The sequence below is a fragment of the Cryptotermes secundus genome, unplaced genomic scaffold (genome assembly GCF_002891405.2).
Source record: "Cryptotermes secundus unplaced genomic scaffold, Csec_1.0 scaffold363, whole genome shotgun sequence".
NCBI lineage: Eukaryota > Metazoa > Arthropoda > Insecta > Blattodea > Kalotermitidae > Cryptotermes > Cryptotermes secundus.
The window spans coordinates 74,966-97,041 of NW_019737986.1; the positions used below are offsets into that span (position 1 = coordinate 74,966).

The following is a 22,076-nucleotide window of genomic DNA, read 5'->3' on the forward strand; positions in this document are numbered from 1 at the left end:
GCAAGGACTGCCTAACACTGAAACTCCATGCCCATTAAAATTTCTGGCATGAAGCCTGATCTCAATGGCCTCCACTAACAAGTAAACAACAGACCCAACTTCCGGAATAGAAAGACAAATGACCTCCCTCACAACATAGTAAAATATCACTCAGGATTGGTTTAAGAAATTCAGCTCAAATGCATCAGTGGCACCCAAACTGTAGAACTACAGAAGATCTATAAGCAGGACATGCCACTAAGACTTAACAGTAAACTGAATTGGCTGACTCATGTATAGACTGACAAAATATCAGGAAGGTCTGGTTTGTCCTTTAGTTGGGCAATCAAAACACTTGACTGATGCCCTTATTAAAAAAAACTCTTTCACATCAGTCTTCAGGAAACATATATTTCGTTCAGTTCTAACATGATCTCACTGTTTACTGAAGTACCAGTGAAGAACACATCACAGCTGCTTACACAAGATCTGGGTTCTCGCCATGATGTATTTTCTTTTCAATTGCTTGTTCTATTATATTGTCTATTGTAAGACATGGTGCTGCCATAAGAAGACACTTTAACCACATAAGAGCCAACTTTCACACAGTATTTTTTGGACAGCAGGTCATAACCATGATGACCAAGAGGCTGGCATGCTTATACATATATACAGATGATACATTTGTTGGGCAGAGTGGAAAAGCCTCAGGGTTTCCATCAACATTCTAGTAACATTCACCCTAACATCATTTTCATTTTGGAAGTTTTACAGGACAATGCATTCTTAGTTTGAGAAGCATAAGATCAGACAGATTGCTGGGACATACTGTACACAGGAAACACACATATATGGGCCTCTACATTCGTGCAAGGTCTGAGCATCATCCATCAAGGAAGCAGGCTGTACTAATCACTTTCATTCAACGGACCAAGACCAAATGCAATGCTTATACCCTGAACAGGGAACTCAACAATACAAAGACCTTCAGACTTGATGGATGCAGCAACGATGACATCAGGCATGATCTTGTTCCAAAACAAAAGTCTCAAACATGGAAGCAGAAGTCACCACAAATAGCAATGATAACCTATCAACAAGATGTCCTGAACAAAATAATCAGGCTTCTTGCCAAATACAACATTATAACAATTCACATTCCTGTGAAGAAAATACACATGTTTAGATCTATAAACAACAGGCCTGAAAGTCACAACTATATGATGCATCCCATGTGAGTGTGGCAATGTGTATGATGGACAGACAGAAACCAGTGAAACAAGATATAAAAAATCCATGAGACACACAAGCCTGGGCCAACCAGAGCTGTCCCAGAGCATATACTACAAACAGTCCAAAACTGCACCTCTATACTAGACAAAGCAACAGGGTATGTGGACTGCTTTATAAAGTAGGCTGTCAAGGTAAGGTTTTATCCTGGAAACTTTTAACAGGGACAGAGGTTGACCTAATACCCAGTGACTATAATAATCATGTAGCAGACATGGGGACACAGATGGTCCCTAAAATGTCTGTCATTTTTAACAAACTCATGCAGCTGATAGTTGATAGCTGGTTATAAAACTAAAGACCAAAGAAACTGAATTAAAATTAAAAATGTCCAAACATCCAGTAACATGGTTTTTAGGCACAATAGATCGCTGTGGTCGCGATGCAAGGGCCAAGAAGGCCCACCCCTTATACATTCATATACATTCAACATGGTTTATCAGAGCTGCATCCTTGCACACTAAAATTTGAGATAACAATTAAGCATTATTACTTTGTCATGGGACCCTACATATCCCAGTTACCTGTAAAGAATGAATTTTCACAATCACGTTTTCTCTGTACTACATACAACAGAAATGAAAAATAATAAACTATCATAATGCCAAAAGGAAGGTAACGGTGATTTTAATTGTATATGGTGGCACTTTTTGTCAAAGTAAAGTACTGCATATCTTATAAAAAAAGTTCCCTACAAAGAAAACTACGAAACATGACAATCTCCGGACATATTTGTGTGTGGCCATGAAGGTGAAAGAAGTAGCAACCCCCTCCCCCAGTCAAAAGAAGAAAACCTTCCATCATTACTATTTACTGCATTCATTTCTAACTGAAAAACATAATTATTCCATTAAGTTGTTATAACAGACAGGTAATGTCTCTGTTGCTAAAGTAACACATCTTGAGACAGAAAACTGACTTAAATATCTATGCTAAAAGCTACCACCCATCTCAAATTTGTACAATGGCTGGCTGAAAGCCATTTTGACCAAAAAATGTCACCTAAGCAGAAAAACTCAGTGCAAAGAAAGTGCATATACTTTCACACATCTGACCAACCCTGCCTATGTAACACTGGAAATGAAACTGCTTCCTGCTCAGGAGACCAGTGCTTGTCACTACATACCAAACAACAATAAAATCTGTCCAACCTGTAGAGACGATTTCTCATGTGATCGACCGTGAGAACATTACCTGGGAAATGACACTTACTGCTGTTCAGCAGATGATTGCTGGGTGATGATTACACAAGCAATGACATGAATGTACTGCATAACCACTTGGGACCCTAGCGTGAATACTGTTGTTTTCCTTAAGATATCAGTTATACACTTTTACTTAGATCTGTGATCTCCATAAGCTGCCGAAATGTAACAAAAACCATTACAGCTGTTTCAGTGAAAATCACCATTTTGTTTTAGGGGCCTATCAAAAGAGCCCTTATCTTTGGAGCTAGATATGGCCCTCCACAACACAGCTTTTTCATACTCAGGGAGGCTGAAAACATTTAAACCCATCAAAATTATGAGCGTGATTCTTTCAACATGAAATTACCATCTCATGTGCAGCACATTTTCATATTCAGGTGTGCTGCAAAAGTGTACATCCATCAAAATCTCAAAATCGATTTTATTCACAATCACAATACAGTACTTCCTCACACTGTGTATTAGAAAGCAAAAATCTTCCATTAAGACTGCTGTTCTGATTGGTTCCTCTAACCGTAAAGACATCAAGAAACAGAAATCTGTTTTCCTTTACTGATCAAGTCTAATTTAGTATCTCATTTTATTATGCATATGGTGTGGCTCTGCTCTAGTACAACACTGGAAAGATTCATGATAAGTATCCAAAATTTGCATCCCTTATTCTGCCCTTTAAACACATGCCATTTTATTACCTATATTCACATGGCAGCTGAAAATCAACTTGATAAATCCACTACAAACTGATCATACGGAATGAATTAGGAACATTCATAAATTGCCAAAATATATTAAAAACATGGAAATAGACTATGAAAAGCTTAAAACTGCAATTAAAGCTTATCAGTAATTAAAAATTACTACAAATTAAAGAGTAAGACAATTTACACTTAAAATGCAGCTGCACCATAGCTCAAATGGTTAGTCACTGGCTTCCCACCGCAGCAGCCCGGGTTCAATCCCGGGTCTGGTCAAGTGGGATTTGTGGTGGATAAAGTGGTGCTTGGGCAGGTTTTCTCCAAGTACTTCGGTTTCCCCTGCCAATCTCATTCTGCCAACTGCTCCACAATCACCCTCACCTATCATCTGGGGCTGGTACAATAGGCCAGAAGTGCCCACAGTAGAAGGGACTTAGTCCCACCCCACTAGCAATAATACACTTAAAATGCCAAACGGTTATTTCGTTACTAACCCTTATCAGGAAGAGAGAGTTAACCATTTTGTTTTTCTATAGACTGCTCAACAGGTCAGATTAACATACTTATTCATACTCAGAAAATGAAAGAACAATTAGTCACAGAACCCTGAAAACGAAGACAATTGCCATAAATAAAAACTAAAATGAAAGAGCTGGTTATAAAATCTCATTACAAATCTTTCAAGCAGAAATTCTGTATCAATCAAATGTCTCATTTCAGGTTCTGTATTCTGTGTTCCACAAAGAATCAAGCTCTTTTTCATGTGTTTTCTTTTTCATCACAATCAAGATTTTATCTACTGCATATGAAAAATGAACAGATGTAATGAATATCAATTTTATGTAACTTACCAATAACAATTTATACATCTTATAAATACAAGTTTTTGCAATATTTGTTTTATTTTCTAAATATACAGGTCTACAGTTATTGTTACTTTGAAATAACTGCTGCAAAGATGTAAAGAAAACAAATATTTATAAATTCCATTCTTTCATTTCTTCTACCTGATCAGTAATTTTCTCGGACATGCAGCAAGTATGCACCTCACTGATTTCGTGATCTTGTATAGGAATGATCATCAATGGCATCAATGTAGTTACCACACGGAAACAAACTTGCATGACAGGCCATGACCCATGGTCACACATACAGTAAATTGAACTGTTATACATAACACATTTACTTCAGTCATCCTAAAAATAATATTAACATAGAAGGTCCTCTCAATTATTAGTATAGCTTATTTTAAGAGATTCAACTTCTCATTCCTACATGGGCAGTTTTATGGCTATATCCTCAGACATATTCAAATAAGTTTACAAACAAAACACATAACAAATTTCACCTTTCCCATTTCACAGTTTGTATGTAGGAACAAGTTGGAAAGTCTGTCAAGCAAACAAGGAATCGACCTCATCTTCATGAATGCAAGAACCATGGCTATGAACTGGTGAAGATGCTATGATATGAGAGATACTAATTAAACATACATGTTTCTCTGATTTGAATCTACTCAAATTTCATAATTTACGATCCACAATCGTCACCACCATTAATAAATGCACCCATGATTAGAAACTGTATTACACAGCTACCAGTTTTCATCTCAGAATATCTGAATTAGCAATGTTCTCTCAATTCCAACATGTTCTTCATATGAAGTACCTGTTACCTAAAACTTAATCATCATCTTTAGGTCTCTGATAAACAGTTCCAAATTTTGCCATATATTTCTTGATAAAGTCACGTGCTTTATGTTTCACATTATCATTACATTCAAGATCTTCAACACTCCGGCAGTGTTTCAGCTCCTTTAGCATCACAAAATGAGTCAGCTGCAAGCAGGAAAATAAACACAGTTTAACAAACCATAAAATATGCAAGAATAAGGTAGGTTCACAACTGCATACACAAAATCACAAGGAGAAATGTCACTTACTCTTAGCCACATTTCCCATTAACTAGCATATATAATTATTTTGAATGAATAATATAAGTCTGGGAATTCATTCATCTAAATAATAAACCCAAATACATAACACGATATTCTTAAATTAGGAATATGCAAGCAGATGGATTTTTAACAGACGATATATATCATTAAAGGATTAGGTTTGATTTCAACTCCACTGTATGATCAAAAATGTGATTAACAAAAAAACTCATCGACCAATGTTCTTGCTAAGTTTCAATTATCACTCACACTATGCAGATAATAATGTGGCAATTAATATCACATTTACGCAAATCTACAAAGACATAAATTACAGGTCAGTCATTTCATCAATTAGAATAATTCAGTTGTTAATACCAAACTACAGTACATATTTGTTAAAATTAAGAAATAAGTCAATTCTAAAGAGTTCTGACAATGGTATATAATACTCAGGATTACTGAGATTTTGGACTTTGTCCATTGTACAATATTCTAAAGAGAACAATACTGCAGAAACTGAATCAGTTTCTACCCTCAGATGAAAAAGCGGGTGGCACCTACTCTGTTGGGTCCATTAAGTGAAGTGAGTGAGGCTAGCACTTTACAACAGACCTAAGAGAGTAGTTAACTCCCACCCTTTCACCTAAGGATGAAAAAGATCCAGTTTCTGTAATGCTTTGTTCTTCAGAATATAATATGACAGACGAAGTCTAAAAACTCAGTAGTCCAAAATAACATTAATAATTTATATCTAAGCAGATATATGTAACCCTTGAGAATGCAGTACCACACTCCAGTCTTGCCTGCCTCACAACCCCTTTACAGTTACCATACTACCAACATACCATGGACTCCTAATAACCAATATCAAACTAAATCTATGGGGCAGATTCCTTCAGAAGGTACAGCTACTATGCTAATAAAGATATCCTTCATCTTAAACAGAACCCAGAGATTCTTTGCCATGCCCACAGCAGCTCACCAACAGACCCTATTCTGAACCTGGTGAATCCAGTCAACATCCTCACACCTTAGTTAAGCTACATCTTAATATTAACCTGCCATCTATGCCCAGACATCCAGACCCCCTCTGTGATCTATCCATTCAGGTCTCATGGAACTGAAAGCATATTTTTCACACAGAAAATATAATCTTAAGGAACACCATAACTGATATTACACAATGCCGATCACTTGGATGATAAATATCTCTGAAACTCACACACTTGTTCTTAATTTTAAAAAATCATACACAAACATTGCAGGGTTGCTGACAGACTGCCAGTAGGTTACATGTTACATTCAGCTTCTATAGCAAAGGTAAAGATAAAGATATCCCTGTAACAGGCCATGGAGACTGACAGGGTTGTGAGATGCTGAGGATCTCACGTTTTCTAGCCAAATGGTTTACAGAAGGCGGTCACGTTGTCAGCCTCAAGTGCAGGCTGTCCTTTACCCCCCAGGAAGATTCTTGGTACTCATTTCTGTTAGAGGCTGAGTTGAACCCAGGGCCATAGTGCAGCTGGAAGGATTAGGCCAACTGAAAAACCCAATGACCTCATCGGGAACTGAACCCACAACCTTCCAGCTTGTAGCACAGTGCCCCACCAACTCTGATTTTAATAGTAAATTACTCTTTAGACTGGACTTCATAATGAAAACCTACAATATGCATATTTATCTGCAGAACCACTGTAAATTCCTTACAAAGTCTCAGTCTCACAGAACACTATTTTGTTCATGAGGAACTCATATTTGTCAGTGGAACAAACCCTGGACGACATTAAGAGCCTCCTTATCAAGGTAGACAGTGGCACAAAATCTGCCCCATACAAGAAGGACGTTAGGAGTATGGACACGAACCTACATGGTTTATAAAAAAAATATATATATATAAAAGAAACTATTGACAATAAGTTTTTAAACAACATCTAGAAATCTTCTTAAAAACTTTACAATACCAGGAAGCTGCTGTGATTGTGAAATGTTAAGACTTTATGCATATTGTGCATTATAGGACATGTGTATGTAATTAAATCAAAACACTTATTGTGATAGTAGTTTCCAGCTTGTAATGACGTTTCCTCCGAAGACGGTCCATAAGGACCGAAACATGTAAGGGTTGATAGGTTTTCATGTAGTAAAACTTATATGTCACATTGGACGGAGTGATTTGTATTTGTAATTGTTAGTGTGACAGACCAGAATGAAACAAATCAAATTTAAAGACTAAATGTTTATACTGCTGCAAGAATTCCACAAAAAGGAAAGTAATTACTTCTCTAAACTAAAAGCTATCCATGAATATTAGCCAATGTGCACTAAGCATATTCAGAAGAAACAATATGGAATCATACCTTCCTAGCAAGGTGTTTGAAGTCCTCTGTATTTGTGATACGCCCCGCTTTACAATCTGGTTTTCGGTATGGGTTCAGGTACTGAACAATTACCCCTGCCATGTGTAGACGGAACTGATCCTTGATTTTTCTAGCAGCGTCACTTGATGTATCTGCTGCTACAGTGACAGGTTTTTCTGATGATTTACTGCTAGATCGCTGTTTGCCATCTCGATGTCTCTTCTTTGATCTGTCAGATCGTTCACGAGTTCGTGACTGTTCCTTCTTTCGACGAAGCTTCTCTTTTATTTCTCGGTACTTCTTCATATCCTGTTTATCTTCTTCTCTTCGTGGCTAAAATTAAATTACAGAAATAGAAAAACCATTGCCAAAAACAAACATCTGGACACAAATTTCATTCCAAACTTTACATTATAAAACTAATATTGTACTTTGAGTACTTTTATCCCCTAAATTTTATAACAATCTATTTAAACATTAGAAATTTATCATTGTATATATTTTATATTTTGTGTAATTACATAACTTATGTTGTATAAAGCAATCAAGTTTTGGAATCTATTTTCAGTACCTTCACTGTTTTCTAATTCATGTTCTTTGCGACTGTTAAATGCCAATTTAAAACAATCTCTTAGCAGCAAGTCAGAGAAACGATAAGGGTTTATTTTTATCGTTTTACTTACAAACTGTTATGACAGCAGATCTAAGCGTAAATATCAAAATTATATGTGCTGTTCACCTTTACCTGTATTGTGATAGCAAAAGTCATGCAGATGAGACGAGAAAACAGATAGGTATCTGTCCATGAATACCAGGACAACACACATACAGCCATTTCTCACGATTCTTTTTATATACAGCTGATTCTTGACCACTACATTTGCAGATCATCCATAATACTTTTAGATATACAAGTAGACCAAATAGTAAATAAATTATTGTTTATATAGTACCCATATTGTTAGTATCTTTATCTTGAGGTGTTCCAGTTTTCAAATTTTGCACACTGTGGACTCTAGCCTTTCAACTACCTTACTGTACCCATTAAAATTTTCTCACTTATGACTTTCAGAAATGTGATCTTTAGTGTGCATGTTCCTCACTTCCAATGTTTCCATCCTTTTCTCAACAAGTTCCTATCAAGACATTTTATGTAAGGGTTACGATAACACTGCTGCTCACAGTACACGGTTCAACAACAGTGCCTGTAATCATTATTGCACTGATATCTCTGAGGTATTAGAATGTTTCGTGCTACTAACTTTTAAGTTAATTAACATTAAGTTTCACAAAGGGGAACATAACCACAAAGGTTTAATAAACCAATTCTGCCTACCTAGAAAATGCCCGACACTATTATTATACCGAAGAAAAAGTGACTGGGGAACCTTGGTTTCTAGGTGTAACATGGAAAACGTAAGATAAATCTACTTTGTACATTATAATTACAGCTTTACTGAAACATTACTACGCTACACAGTTCTCTATAGTTATGCTGTTGTTCGGCATTTAACTGTTCATTTGGGTACATTATTACGTATATCTTCTTCTAGCTGCTTCCTTTTCTTGTACGCTCTCGTATGTGCGGCACAATTATTACTAGCGGACATCTTAAGTGCATGACATCATACGCTGCCAGCCTGCCCATAGCCTTGCATCATACACTAAAGAGGGGAATTAAATTAGCCATATACCTCCCATTTATTGCCATACTTCACTCATATTTATAAGGTCCCAGTACTAACTGCATAGAAAACATCGTTTCCATGGTTTTCCGTTTCCTCTATTGTTCCGTGTTGATTCATTAACATGGTAACATGTTAAATTGCCGTTGCCTAGAAATGTACCAATAATTACAAACTGTTACAGATTCCATTACTTACATTACAAATTCTGTTACTAATGGTTTCATTCCATTTGTACCCTCATAAACGAAAGTTTTCAACTTTAAAAAATACCTGCTTAACCAACCTGCTACACAATAATCCAATAGCCAGATTCTACACAGTGAAGTTCATTGTTTCCCACATAATTTTAACTATGTCATCTGTCAGTCTCCCACGTGTGAAATTCCAGAGGGTTATCAAGAGACTGATTTATTAATCATGTGAGTGACAGTTCTTTTAATTACAGCTTTAACATTACAAGTTACATTAAAAACAGTCTTGGAGAGTATATGTAAACATCGTAAGTACTTACACTAATTATACGTTCTTGAACCAAGCCGTCTCTCCGTTTCTCCTTTCTCTTAGGCTCGTCTTGCTGGACTTCAGTTGCATCAGTCTCTTCCTGAACCAAGTCCATCTCCTCTTCAACCACTGTAGGGACTGCACTTGCAGTTGCAACATCTTTCATTTCCTCCTCCTCAATATCCTCTTTTTCCTCAGCCACTTCATCCTCATCTTCATCTTCTTCATCCTCTTCTATCTGCTCAATGAAAGAATAAATTATTATTACAGAGTGACTCTTTATATTATTAAGAGTTATTAGATTTATTACCACTGGATTTTGAAATTGACCTAATCCTTCCAGCCGCACTATGGCCCTGGGGTGGACTCAGCCTCTAACAGAAATGAGTACCAGGAATCTTCCTGGGGATAAAGGGCGGTCGGCATGTAAAGTTGGCAACCTCACTGCCATCTGTTAGCCGACTATCTTGAAAATGTAGGAGCCTCCAAAGCCTGTTACTGCCCTTACTGGCCAGAAACAAGCATTGAAATTGATAATTTTAATACTTTTATAAATTAGTATGTACATAATTGTAATAAAGCCAGTACATCTAATTTGCTGTTTTGTTGTTGTCCTTTAGCTTATATAACAATAACAGGCACCATTCAAGGGCAATACAAAATTACTCAAACTTCACTTATACTCTAAAACAAGAGCACAAGCACAAAAAGAGACTCAATTTCAAGAGAAAGCAAAACCAATATTTCCATAATCCAAAGATGTCAGTCAAAGACACTACGTATGATTACTAACGCCCCACGGTATGTTTCCAATATAACACTCCATGAAGTCCTGAAAGTGCCGCTAGTAAAGGAAGTCATAAAAGGGAAAAGCACAAGATACCTCAACAAAATAGAATGACATCACACAATCACAAGGAATCACACAATGGACGAAGACTAAAAAGGAATTGGCCAGCCGACCTGAGAGGGGTTTAACGAGGACTTATCTCTGGATAAGCCCTCTCCACATCACGAAGAATACTACAGCAAATTAGCTTATAGAATCAAATGTAATTCTGATTGGTAATATTATGTAAATAATAAAAAAAAAAAATTTCAAGAGGTCTGTACTGACGTTTTGCTGCAAGAACACAAAGTTCTATATGAATATGTGCAGGTGACCAAAGACTGGTTTCAGTTTTAAGGCATTATGCCAGAAGTAATGAAATTGCTGGGTTCATATTTAAATTTGCGCAGCAGTAGATGTATTAAGCATGATGCTACTTGCCAACAGCACCTTTTCTTCTTGTTCCCCTTCCTCCTCCTCCTCTTCTGTACTGGAGCTTTCATCTTCCTCCTCTTCATCTTCATCATCATCACTGGACTCAGATGAAGTCTCAGAATCTGGTTGCTGATCTGCTTCTGTCCACTGTGGGGGTTCCCACTGCGATATCCGAGTCTTCACGTGATAGTAATATGTACGACCCTCAGAATCCTTGGCAGATTTCCATTTAGGTGGCAGTTGAACTGGGGGAGGCAGTGGAGGAGGTGGACCAGACACAAAAGGCTGTTGGATGGGAAGCGACACAGGATGAATCTGATGATGGTAGTGGGGCTGAGGATCTATGGGCATGCTTGGTACTGGGTGTGTTGGTGCTGAACCTGGACCAGGTGCTGGGGCAGTGGTATACAAATGCTGGTGTTGCTGATGCTGAAACATGGGTGGTGGCTGTGGACCACTTGGCAGAGGAATAAACTCCGTCAAGTTGGGGTCCACAGCACCGGGGCCAGGATCAGTGTATGTTGGATGATGTTGGTGTGCAGAAATGCCACCCACTGGATGGTTCCCAGGATCAAAAGGCAGTGGCTGATGAGGAACATGGGAGTTATTAGGATCATATCCACCCACTGGCATCATATGAGGAGGGACTCCTTGGGGAGGCATACCTGGTAAATGAGGACTCACAGGATTGTTTGGATTAAACATAGGTGAAGGACCCACCTCTGCAGTCATTCCACCAGGTGGTAATGGACTGGGGTCTGAAAGCAGAAACATTTCTTATCAATTATCTGTTCTTACACGACAAAGGAACAACAGATTTCAAGGAACACTGCTGAGCACCAACACAATTTGGTTCATAAACACTGGGACATTACAGCCTACAGATAACATAATCACTAAACTTGTTTTTTTTATACATTACTCCCAACAGTAAACACATATGAACTTCTTTTTTCCATTCTTTATATTAAAGGAAAATTGCTGAAATCAGTTGTAAGGCCACAGTGCACAATTATGGTACAAACATGCAATAATGCGTGTGTGTGTGTCATGTGATGGGGATAACATCATCATTTGGTATTTCAAAACAATTATCCAACTCTAGAGATTTTTGTAGCAGCAGCTATGAAGATTACAATATTCTTGGATGTGGTTTCGTGTAGTTTGGTACCTCTATCAAACTGCATTTCATCACATCCCAGAAGACAATAACCTTCAATACTTTAACCCTTTTCCTGGGAATGACAGAATGTTCCATCATGATCCAACCATAACATAATGAGTACCATTACATACATTGACTTCAATCATGTATAGCTCTTCAGAATGATAAGCTACATTGTGAGAACTTTTACTGTTCTAACAGAATGAATTTTGCTGCATAGATGGCAGCACTATGCAAGACACAATTTGCTGTATAGTCTGAAGTACAATCTTGTAAGTAAGGGTGTTATTTGGACTTTAACAGATCAAGATCTTTGGAAAATCATGAATATACAGTATAACATTAGTTTAGAATTGGATCATTATAAAACTGTTCAAATACTGTACATTTGCATTCTGAAGTATTCAGAGATCATCATCATCGTCATCATCACTGGCACGACAGCCCTTTGTGAGCCCTGGCCTTCCTCAGGACTGCTCACAATTCTTCTCCATTCGATGCTACATTCCTCCAGTTCTTTACACCCAAAATTCTTATGTCCTGCCACACACATTCTTCCCATCTTAATCTTGGTCTTCCCACTCTCCTATTTCCTTCTGGTTTAGTATTAAGCATTTTCTTGATGATTCTATTCTCTCCGGCACGTATTGTGTGTCCAGCCCATTCAAGCCTTTTCACCTATATAAATCCAATAATGTCTGGTTCATTAAACAGTTTGTATAGCTCATGGTTATACCTCTTCCTCCATATTCCATTTTCTTCAACTAGTCCAAAGATATATCTTAAGATCCTCCTTTCAAACATACTTAACAGTCTTTCATCCAATCTTGACAGTGGCCAGGTCTCAGAGGCATAAGATAGCACTGATCTTACAAGTACTTTATACAGTATTCAGAGTCACACGCTCAAAAAACTATCAAGGTTAGGTTACTCCACAGGCAAGTGGTTAATCCTCTGGCTCCCATATTCAAGGTTCATCACTTACTGGTTCTTTGTCCAAACTGCCATATGCAGCCAAGGTTGGATAGCATTCATTCCATGGAAAAACAATTTCTTTCCATTTCAGAATGTATTTTGAGCATACAGTTTTTATTCTCTGCTGCTAGACAGTGCATGCAAATGCCTTTTGGGTTCATTTGCTACCCTGACACTATATGGAGGTGAATGGTCTAATTTGTTTCAGTCACTTCACTGCTAACGAAAAAGCTCAACGCGTCACTCTTGCTCTATAATGTGTAAGAGGGAATCAATGGAAGGGTCATCTGTGGAAATTATTTTACTGTCTCGCACGTCATTTTCTTATGCCTTCCTCCTTCCCTCCTCTTAGGTGTGTAACAGCATGTATCTTGACCCACAGACTGGCTATCCAAGGAGAGTTTGTGTGGTCTGCCTCAGTCCCTCCAGTCAAATGCAACAATAATACTTCAAATTATGCTATGACCATTTCCTTCTGCGTACCTTCCAATTAACTGTTCATTAATCATCCTATTTTAACACTATATAATTGAGCTATTCAAAGCATGGATAAATAAACCACAAACAAACAACACCATTTACTTGCTACTTTATTAAAATGAAGTCCTACTGATAAATACTTCATTAAAAGTGAATGCATTCATAAATAATCTCAATCTCCCCTTCACTCACTTCACTTTACCTCAGTCTCGTCATGAAGTTCTTGTCAGTAAAAAGTAATTACAGTTTCAAGCAGGCTGAAAAGAAAAACCTATTCAAAATCAGTTATTTCATATCTAATTCTCTTAAACTAAAGCTAAAATATATTTGCCAATGGATTCCATTAACTCAGCTGTAATAAGTGGACAAGCACATTGTTAGAGGCCTAATGAACTGTCACCAACATATGAGAAACACCATGCAATTTCAGCATAAACAGATATAATAAAATAATTTGTATGAAATTTCAATTAAATAGTTTCCAACCTTGCTGGGGATAGGCCTGCCAGGTACCAGAAGCTGGATCGAAGAAGCAAGGGTAGCCAGTCTGCGGATCAAAGGCTGCTGTTAAGTTTGGATCAAGTCCCAGTGCCAAACAGCGATCTTCATGGTGGCGCCACATCTCTTGTTGCTGCCGGCGCTGCCTTTCTTCCTCTTCTTCTTGTGCTACTTTCATAGCAAATAACTGTCGCCTTTCCTGTTTTGATAGCCTAGGAATTGGCACAAGGTTCCTGCAACAAGACACACAGAATAAAATAAATTTAAACTTGTGTCTTGATCAAAAGGATCTTCTCTGTAAATCAGTGTGCTAAGTTAATAATTTTATACAAAAACACTGTCAGTTTTTGAAGTATTAAAGCTGTCAGAGAAATATACTTTCATTAGGTATGTCTCAGTCAGGCAGTTCTTATTTAATGTAATACATACACAAATTAAATTTCACATACAGGATTAGTAAAATACACTTTTAACAGCATATTAGTTATGGTTATCAGACTAATCACAATTCACATCTTATATTATATGTGCATTTTACTTTTTACTTAATTTTACAGCATTTATATTATCAGTTAGTAATAACTACCATTCATCGTGCCTAGTGTCATATTTTCATGTAAGGCAAACAAAGCCACGGCTTTGGGCCTCAAAATATTGAGGAAAAAATAACTAATATGACAAAATAACATTCTCTTGCAAAACACAGAAGAAATGATTCTCTGCATCTTGTCCACATACAAGGACATAAGTTCATTCTGACATTTTTTTGAGAAAAAAGAACATGGGCCTCATCTTTATCACAGCTTAGGGCCTCACAAAGTCATAATCTGGCTCTGATCATACCACTTTCTTATAATATAATAAATGTCAAGAATTTTAATACACAGAAAATGGAGTAACTAACTTCACGGAAAGCCTCCAGTTGCGCAGCTAATTAACAACTTCCCAATATTTTACGGAACCCAAAGGTTCATTACCATGTTCACAAGAGCCCTCCAACTGTCCCTACCCTAAGCCAGATTAAGCCAATCCATCCCATCCCATCCTATCTCTCTTAAGATCCATTTTAATATTATACTCCCCACCTATGTCTTGGCCTTCCTAGTGGTCTCTTTTCTTTCTGGCTTTCCCATCAATATCCTACATGCATTTTTCTTCTCCCCATTCGTGCTACATGCACTGCCTATCTCATCCTCCTCAACTTGATCATTGTAATTACACTTGGTGAAGAGTGCAAGTCAAGCTCCTCATTATGCAGTTTTCTACAACATCCTGCCACTTCATTCCTCTTCAGTCCTGTTCTCAAACTCCCTCAGTCCATGTTCTCCCTTAATGCCAGAGACCAAGTTTCACACCCATACAGAACCACTGGCAAAATTACAGTCTTGTATATTTTAACTTTCACGTTTTTAGACAGCAGATGAGAAGACAAAAGGTTGTGCACTGAATGGTAGCAAGCATTACCCAAATTCAATCTCCTCTCAATTTTCTTCTGGATCAAATTTTGATTTGTTACTATCATTTGCAGATATTTGAAGTGTGTCACATTTTCAAAGGCCTTGTTAGCTATCCTTGTCATGATTTTCTCCTGCATTCTGGTGATGAGACAGCAACATATACTTAGTTTCTTCTGTGTTTTCTTATACACCAACCTCCTTAAAGTTTCTGTCTTTTTCTTCATGGCATCAATGTTATCTCCCAGTAGATTCAGATCAGTGCTGACCAGCAGCTGATGTGTCCTATTTAATTTTGGCCCCACCTGATTTTCCTGGACCCTAATAATGGCACATTCTAAATCCAAGTTGAAAAGCAGTGGCGATAAAGCATATCCTTATTTTAGACCATTTTGGATAGGAAAATGATCAGACAAATGTTTACCTATATGGACTTTATATTTATGTCTCACTTAAATACATTTTAATCAGCCTGTTTTCATGGATACCCCAATCTCTATACTATACTATACTATACTTCCCTCAAAACTGAATCACAGTCTTGAAAATAGAGTAAAGCTATTGAAAAACTGAATTCACATTTCCATGACATAAATAACATAACCACAATTCAGAATTAGTGTTTCTGCTGATACACTGCCTGATCACGCATGAGGCTGAAACATGTAGTTGCTTTTAACAAATATTAGTTACTTCTGAAGTTGTGTGAGTGGCCATTTAAAGTAAAATTCAGTTTTACTAAGCTTGTAGTTATAAAACAGAACATGAAAGAGAATTTTATGTTTAAAAGGTTCATGTAGCTCAGTTTTTCTTTAAAGAAGAGAATAAAAGACATATATACACATTACAACACTGACAGTGAACTCAATTACAAATGTCTTATTGTAGCTTACAGCAACATAATGCCTGTTAATAGGTAACATATTCTATACGGAAAAGTAAAATGTGCAAGTCGATAATTCCACCATCAGGCCAATTACATTCATTCTGGCACCTGGTGCTTTTCATAAAAATATCCAAAACAATCTTTAGATTTTGTTCATAAAAGTTATGACATCACTAACCTATCATCAAATCTTGAGCCCTTTCGAATTCGATCTGCATCAGGTGATTCTCGCATCCTTTTGCGATCACGATCTCGTTTGTCATGATCACTACGAAAACGATCCTGACGCCAATGTCTGAAGAAAATTCAAACAGGTTATTTGGAATTCTAACACATACAACTTGCAATAGTTTGAAAACATTTAACAAGTTGGCTAATAAAATATAAATTACCTGTCATAGGACTGTTTCTCATGGTGGCTCTCTTTGTCTAAGTATTCTTTATAGCCTCTGTCTGGAAACAAAAACAGTAAAATATATACATATGCAGATACATCAGTGTGTTTTACATGTATGACAAATTACAAGTCAACATGAATGTCTGCTACACACCTGTAAAAAATGACTATATATAGTGATGTTTACATACAGGAAATACATAAGTTACCTCAAATCACAGACAACAGAGTAGCTGTATCTACATTTTATCTGAGTGCACTTCCCTGTTTTTCATATACATTCATCATCTTACTTATCCCTGCTTTAGGTTCAGAAATAAGAGCAGAGGAATAAGTCTTTCACATACCTGTTTCCATAAACATCACTGCAACCAAATATTTAAATGTCTACCATGTGTTTAATACATTTGAAAGAAAAAAAAATGTCTGTGTATGATACAACACATGCTGCCATTAGGTCACTGCTCCATAAACATTACATAAACATTCCTTTTCCCACTGTTAACTCATAATCACTTTCATCCATTTTCAAGACAGGGGTTATGATATATGAAATAGGTAATCAACCAAGTGAATGGAGATTCATTTTATGTATCAGCCATAGGATAAATCTTGATATGATGAATACAAGGGACAAAGTTGGACAGAAGTGGTACGTGCTTATAAAAATTTGTTCTTGCTGCTACATGGATTGTAGACTGAAGTATATATCCAATAATGCACAACAGATCACTGAGAGTCAGAGTGCAAGGGCCAGTCTAGGCCTACCCCTTATGCATTCATTCATGGATCCAATAGGAATCCTTACACCACGACTGTGCTGGACACTGTCTGTTGCCTGAGGTATATTTTCACAGTGTTTCAAGAGTTGCTCCTACTCCCATCTTCACATAATTGTTACAGCACTGACATTTTGCCCCCTTTCTTATTTTCAAGATTAGTAGAAACAAGTGAATCACATCTGGACCTTTTGAATACAGAACTCATAAGCTAACTACTAAACTCCAAGGTCTTACAAGTTTATCTATTTTCATGAGTTATTTTATGATGTTTTTGTGTTCAGACAATATAGTGTCAGATACAAGTTTAGTATTCAAAAAGTTACAGATCTGGTCCTCATATTTGCCACAAATCTCAAAAATAAAAATAAATCTGTCAGTATAACTACAACAGGAGAACAGCCAAATGCCAAATTCTGTATACAAAATATGCCTTGAACAACAGATAAATGTCCTATGTCACTGCGATATAATGAATCAATCACAGGCATGTCTTTACAGAATCAACTGAGAAAATGTAAGTTCATGTTCAAGGTACATTTTTAGACAAAATATTACTGAAATAAAAAGATATATAAATTTAGATCTTAAGAAAAATTAAAAATAATTAATAAAACGATAAATACACTCTGACAGAACTTTCTAATGAATAAGTCTACATAAGGACAATAACTGCAGTGTTACCAAGTTAAATTGTATTGTAGTGTTCTTTTACTGAAACATCTCTGGGCCTATTTCACCTTCAATGAAAGAATGGAATGAACCGTCCATTAGATAACATACATGCATGTCCTAAGCATTGTCTCAACATGATTTCATCAATAGCCATTTCTTAGTACTTATATCTTTACCTATTAAACGAATTTCATCAAGATATAAAAGTATCTGACTTAGACTATTCAATTTCAGAACTTCTCTAATAAAATAATCGAAAGGAACATTTAAAAAAGCAATGAGGATAAAGAACCACATTAACTGCATCAAACAAGAGAGCATATATTTGCGGTCTACTAACCTAAAATATTTCTTTGTCAACATAATTTCAACTAAAATGTTGCACCCTATCAACTGTGGACTATTTTACATATCTGCAACTAGCTGGCTGAACTCCCACCTCTATCAATATGGGAGAGAGGGGATGTTGACCCATTATATGAAATTCCATATTTGCAATTATAATAATATCATTCACAAGTGATGTCAACAGTAGTAAAGGGCCTTCTCTTAGTGGATGATACATGTACTTGCACAGATGGTTAAACTCTTTAACGTTATGTAGCCCTACAGTTCATCATAATTACAAATGGCCAAAACTGTATCCACTTCTAATCTGTTCCACCTAGTTCACATCTTCACTACCGATTGCTCTAACATGAATTCCAGTCTCCTAAGTGGTCACTTCTCCCACTTCCAACCAACTTTTACCTCACTAATGTACTGTGCACTGTATTTTTAATTTCTGTTCTACTTTCAGGGTGAGAGAAAAATTTCACACCCACAAAAATATATATTTTAATCTTAACTCTTTGGAAAGCATAAAAAAAATATGAATTGGGTCACAGCACACATTTTATGAATTTACTTTTCTCTTATTTCATCATGCACAGTACACTTAGTTATTGTTATTTAAAATTATCTAACTTCGCCAATACTTACTCAACTATACGACAGGTTTGCCTGCTTCTTACTTTCATCATAAAGGGATGGAAAAACTTTCATACAAAATCAAGCCTGACCCAGTAATTTTCAGAAAACTGACTCCTGGCAAATCTAGCATACCTCAAAACCAGTGTGCCCATGGATTACCAAAACATTTCCAACACAGTGATTGTTAAAATTCTGTTACCAATATGGCCATACTCGCATGCAATATTTCTTAAGCCATTTACTTTATTTCTGTGTTATATTTCATAACATCCACCAGCACAATTCCAGATTTCCATCTTTGCTTCTGTTCAACCAAGAATAATGATGCTTTAATGGAGAATGGATTTCGAATGATACTGACAGTATACTAAAGTACACTTCATCTGCCAGATGTGAATGAACTGTGACCCTTTGTGGAAATTATTAAGATTTCATTTTAGGAATGACATATGGTAGTAATACTGACACTGCACATTCACAGGTAATTGATATTTACTTTAAAAAGTTTACCTTTTGAAGGGTTTATATTATTGTGCCTATCAAATAAATTTAGTATGATGGTAGACTGGAAGACTTACTTCCTTACTCATGGAGCTGAGCCCTTCCTGAGGAGCCACCAATTCTGCAGCCACTCAAGAATTTTCTAGCATTTTTATAACCCAAAGATTCATTACTGTGTTCACAAGAGCCCACCACTGGTCCCTATCCTGAGCCCGGTCAATCCAATCCATACCATCCCATCCTATCTCTCTAAGATCCATTTCAATATTGTTCACCCACCTACGCCTTGGTCTTCCCAGTGGTCTCTTTCTTTTGGGCTTTCCCGCCAATATTGTATATGCATTCCTCTTCTCCCCCATTCATGCTACATGCCCTGCCCACCTCATCCCCCGCGACTTGATCGTTCTAATTATACTTGGAGAAGAGTACAAGCTATGAAGCTCCTCATCTCTCTTCGGTCCAAATATTCTCTTCAACACCCTCAGTTTATGTTCCTCCCTTAATGCCAGAGACCAAGTTTCATACCCATACAGAACCACAGGCAAAATGAGAGTTTTGTATATTCTAATTTTTATGTTTCTAGACAGCAGACAAGACAAAAGGTTCTAAACTGAATGGTAGCAAGCATTATCCAAGTTCTATGTCCTCTTAATTTCCTCCTGAGTCAGGTTTCGATGTTATCGTTGTTCCCAAATATCTGAACTGTGCCACATTTTCAAAACATCTGTTTCCTATCTTTATGTCATAATTTTGCCCTGCATTTTGGTGACGAGACAGCACCATATACTTAGTTTTCTCTTGGTTTACTTCTAGACCAACCTATTTACTTGCCTCAATTAAAGTTTGTGCGTTTTTCTTTATGGTATCTACATAATCACCCAGTAGATTCACATCATCGGCATAGACTAACAGCTGATGTGTCCTGTTTAATTTCAGTCCCACCTGGTTTTCCTGGACCTTCATAATGGCATATTCTAAAGCAAAGTTGAAAAGGAGTGGCAATAAAGCATCTCCTTGTCTGAGACCATTCTGGATAGGAAATTTATAAGACAAATGTTTACCTATATGGACTTTAATATACATTTCATTTAAACACATTTTAATCAGCCTAACAATTTCATGGTTACCCCAAACTCTATCAGAATATTGTACAATATTTCCATCCTAACTGAATCATAGGCTTTCTTGAAGTCTACAAACAGCTGATTTACAGTCTCATTGTACTCACATTTTTTCTTCAATATCTGACAAATGCAAAAGATCTGATCACTAGTTGATCTGTTATGTCAAAACACACACTGATGATCCCCAATAATTTCATCTATGTATGGACTTAACTTTCAGAGAAGAATATTGGATAAAATTTTGTATGAAGTTGATAGCAGTGCTACCCCCAACAATTACTACAGTCAGTTTTATCACCCTTCTTGTGAACTGGTACAATAATGTAATACAATAATAATGGAAGACACAGACGCAAAAGCAACTCACACTATGCAGATTCCTTCGCTCCTGTGAACACAATTCTGAATCAGAATATTTATCAGATATGCCAAAAGAATCTTGAAATTAGCATTCTGAGGCAAATATGTGCCCATGAAAGGAACACAAGGGCTAATTATAAGGTGCAGAATCCTCCAGAAAAACAATGTGAACCTAAAATGGGCCACTATATGTTACAAAACAATAAGTTTGATAGAGAATTATACCAAAAATTCCATTCTACGTAATTAAAGAAGTTACTTTTCCTAAAAGTTTTCATCTAGGGCTGCCTTATATTTGGTGTTTTATAGGCGGCTAAATACGGCATTAGCAAGTTTTGTATCACAATTCTGTGCTGTAATCTAGTCATAAGGCATGTACTTATGTTTTATAAGTTTGATTTCTAGGCACAAATTCTTACGAGTTTTTAGATGTTCCTCTGTGTTCTGTTCTTCATGGCACCTACTTTCCCACAATAAAGTAGCATCATAGGAATATATACCAGCAGATGTTGTGTTCTGTTCAATGCCCATCAGTCTTTGATACTTTCAAACTTTCCTAAGGGATGGTGTCAGGGATGGTGAGAATACTCGAATGAATTTTCTATAGTAGTCTACACAATGCTGCTTTAAGTTAGACTGCAACACCAAGAGGTGTAGGCATTGCCATAAGTAGAGCATTTCAGCAAGTCACTTAGTTTAAAGCCAATTTTGTACACTACAGGTATTATAAATAATATACCTGACATCATAGTGTAGTGATAAGCATGCTTTGTATTCAGAGTCATGCAATAATGAAGTTGCTTATTACAAGTCCTATGAATATATATTTCCTTTGACAAAATAAATAAATATTGTGACGTGCTGAGCTATGGATGACGCCCCCCCCCCC

At 36.7% G+C, this 22,076-nt stretch overlaps 1 protein-coding gene across 2 annotated transcripts in view; it reads right to left on the reverse strand.

Moving 5' to 3' along the window:
- Positions 1-4,049: 4,049 nt before the first annotated feature.
- The window catches only part of LOC111870608 (probable histone-lysine N-methyltransferase CG1716), a 64,726-nt gene continuing 46,699 nt past the window's right edge, over positions 4,050-22,076 (reverse strand). Inside the window, exons 11-17 of one of the 2 annotated variants that reach the window (XM_023863030.2) lie at positions 16,772-16,832; positions 16,558-16,674; positions 14,028-14,272; positions 10,928-11,679; positions 9,668-9,895; positions 7,469-7,801; positions 4,050-5,010 (exon numbers count right to left, since the gene is read on the reverse strand). In XM_023863030.2, coding sequence (XP_023718798.1) covers positions 4,855-5,010; positions 7,469-7,801; positions 9,668-9,895; positions 10,928-11,679; positions 14,028-14,272; positions 16,558-16,674; positions 16,772-16,832 — 1,892 coding nt within the window. In that variant the 3' untranslated portion in view covers positions 4,050-4,854. The remainder of the gene's footprint in view (positions 5,011-7,468; positions 7,802-9,667; positions 9,896-10,927; positions 11,680-14,027; positions 14,273-16,557; positions 16,675-16,771; positions 16,833-22,076) is intronic. The other variant, XM_023863031.2, reaches the window with a different exon arrangement.